Consider the following 2250-nt stretch of genomic DNA (forward strand, 5'->3'; position numbering starts at 1 on the left):
GACGTTGCTTTGTCCTTTTCCAGGTGCTGAAATTTAACATCAAGGTTATTCAGAATACTTGAATTGTTGGACAGACCATCAGGTCCCACAGATAACTTAATGTCTACCATAGGATCTACTTCTACTTCTACCAGTGACACCGGTTCTACATCTACCTCTACTTCTCTACTAACAAAAGGTTTTAACATGTTAATGTGACAAATTTGGGTTTTTCGACGTCTTTCAGGAGTCTCAATAAGGTAATTAACATCATTCAGTTTCTTGAGTACCTTCCACGGACCCGAGAAACGAGCCTTGAGTGGATTCCCAGGCATGGGAAGCAGTACCAAGACCCTGTCTCCTGGATCAAAATGTCTCATCTGGGTACCAACGTCATAATTTGTTTTCATAGTAGCTTGAGCCTTTGTTAAATTTTCCCGGGCAAAGGTCCAAGCTCTATGAAGTTTCTCCTGTAAATTAGATAAATAGTCTAGTACATTCATATCTGGGGTTTCTCCCTCCCAGTGTTCCCTTACAACATCCAATGGACCACGAACACAATGTCCAAATATAAGCTGAAAAGGAGAGAAACCCAAAGTCTCATTAGGTGTTGACCTAATTGCAAATAAAGCATAAGGGATCTCTTTATCCCATTCACAACCTGTTTCCAAACAAAACTTTCTTAAGATAGATTTAAGAGTTTGGTGGAATCGCTCCACTTGGCCCTGACTTTCAGGGTGATAAGGGGAAGAAGTAACATGGTTAATCCCTAACTCATTCATTTTTCGCTTAAAGTACTTACTTGTAAAATTCGTACCACAGTCACTTTGAATAATTTTGGGAATACCAAATCTCGTAAAGAAGCCAACCAGTGCCTCGACAATTTTCTCCCCTCTAATACTCCGCAGTGGGACAGCCTCAGGGAATCGTGACATCCTATCAACCATTGTCAAAATATATTCATGTCCCCCGCGTGTCCGCGGTAAAGGACCTACCACATCAATAATCACCTCCCTGAAAGGTTCCCCCACTGACGGAATAGGAATTAAAGGAGCTTTTGGAATTTTCTGATTTGGCTTCCCCACGAGTTGACATACCTTACAAGATAATACATGTCTCTTTACATCACGACGCATTCCAGGCCAGAAAAAATGTTCAGAGAGTTTTTGGAATGTCTTCCAGACCCCGAAATGTCCTGCAAGGTTATTTTCATGTGCTAAAATTAACAACTTAGAACGGTATCGTTCTGGAATTACCAATTGTTTCCTAACCTCAGCCTGATCAGCAGGTGCATTAACTGACCTACTGACTCTGTACACGAAACCTTCTTCTTTAAGAAAAACGGGTTTTGATAAATCGTCAACATCAACATCAAAATTAGAATCATCAAAGTTAGAAAACTCATTTACTTGGGCTTCTTTTAAAGCCTCAACATCCCATTCAACATCATTAAACAAAATATTTTCACTACTACTATTACTACAACTACTCGTCATCAGGTCAGTCGTCTGTCCATTAATATCATCAAAGTTTAAATTAACATTATCGAGATCAATCTCTCGAGCACGAGAACGAGTAATAACCGAGGTAGGTTCACATACAGAAACATCTAAATACCTATCATCCTCTAACTCTGTAACACTCAAAATTGGGAAATAATTTGCTTCGTCATGCAACACCAAATCATTAGCAAATAACATGTCAATACCGGGAAGGGGTAAACTGTCGACAATTGCCAGTTTTACCGTTCCCTTGTAATACTCAGTTTCTAGATACATGTTTTCGAGAGGATAGGAGGCAATAGTATCAGGAAATCCTCCAAGAACTACAAAATCAGTATTTGAAAATTTAAAACCACTAGGTACAGACTTTTTTAAAATTAAAGATTGTGCTGCACCAGTGTCACGAAGAATCTTAATACTACGTCCTATTCGTTTGTCAACATCAGTAAAAATAGTTCCATTCGATATGTACCTTTCAAACTTTAGTCACTTGCTTTCGTTTGATACCTCTTTCTTTGAAGATTTCTCGGCAGAAACAATATTAACAGCCTCCTTATTCCTTTCCAAGTAATTTTTCATAGCAAAGCAATTCGCTTTTATATGACCCTTCCTATTACACCAATAACACCTTAAACTAGACTCTTGTGATTCTCTACGTTCACTACCACCACTAGACCTACTATTGTTCACGTAGCTACGCGATTCTACACTTCCGTTTTTACTGCTATCTACGTTACGGTTAACACCTTCATTTTGATCAAAATCAGTA

General features: G+C 38.8%; 1 protein-coding gene across 1 annotated transcript in view; it reads right to left on the reverse strand.

Moving 5' to 3' along the window:
• Window positions 1–1757, reverse strand: part of LOC137644241 (uncharacterized) — a 3120-nt gene extending 1363 nt beyond the window's left edge. The window contains exon 1 of the mRNA XM_068377238.1: window positions 1–1757. This exon is cut by the window's left edge and continues 1363 nt beyond it. Within this exon, the coding sequence (XP_068233339.1) occupies window positions 1–1757 (1757 nt within the window).
• Between the last annotated feature and the right edge of the window lie 493 nt (window positions 1758–2250).

This window comes from Palaemon carinicauda, chromosome 7 (genome assembly GCF_036898095.1).
Source record: "Palaemon carinicauda isolate YSFRI2023 chromosome 7, ASM3689809v2, whole genome shotgun sequence".
NCBI classification, from domain to species: Eukaryota; Metazoa; Arthropoda; class Malacostraca; order Decapoda; family Palaemonidae; genus Palaemon; species Palaemon carinicauda.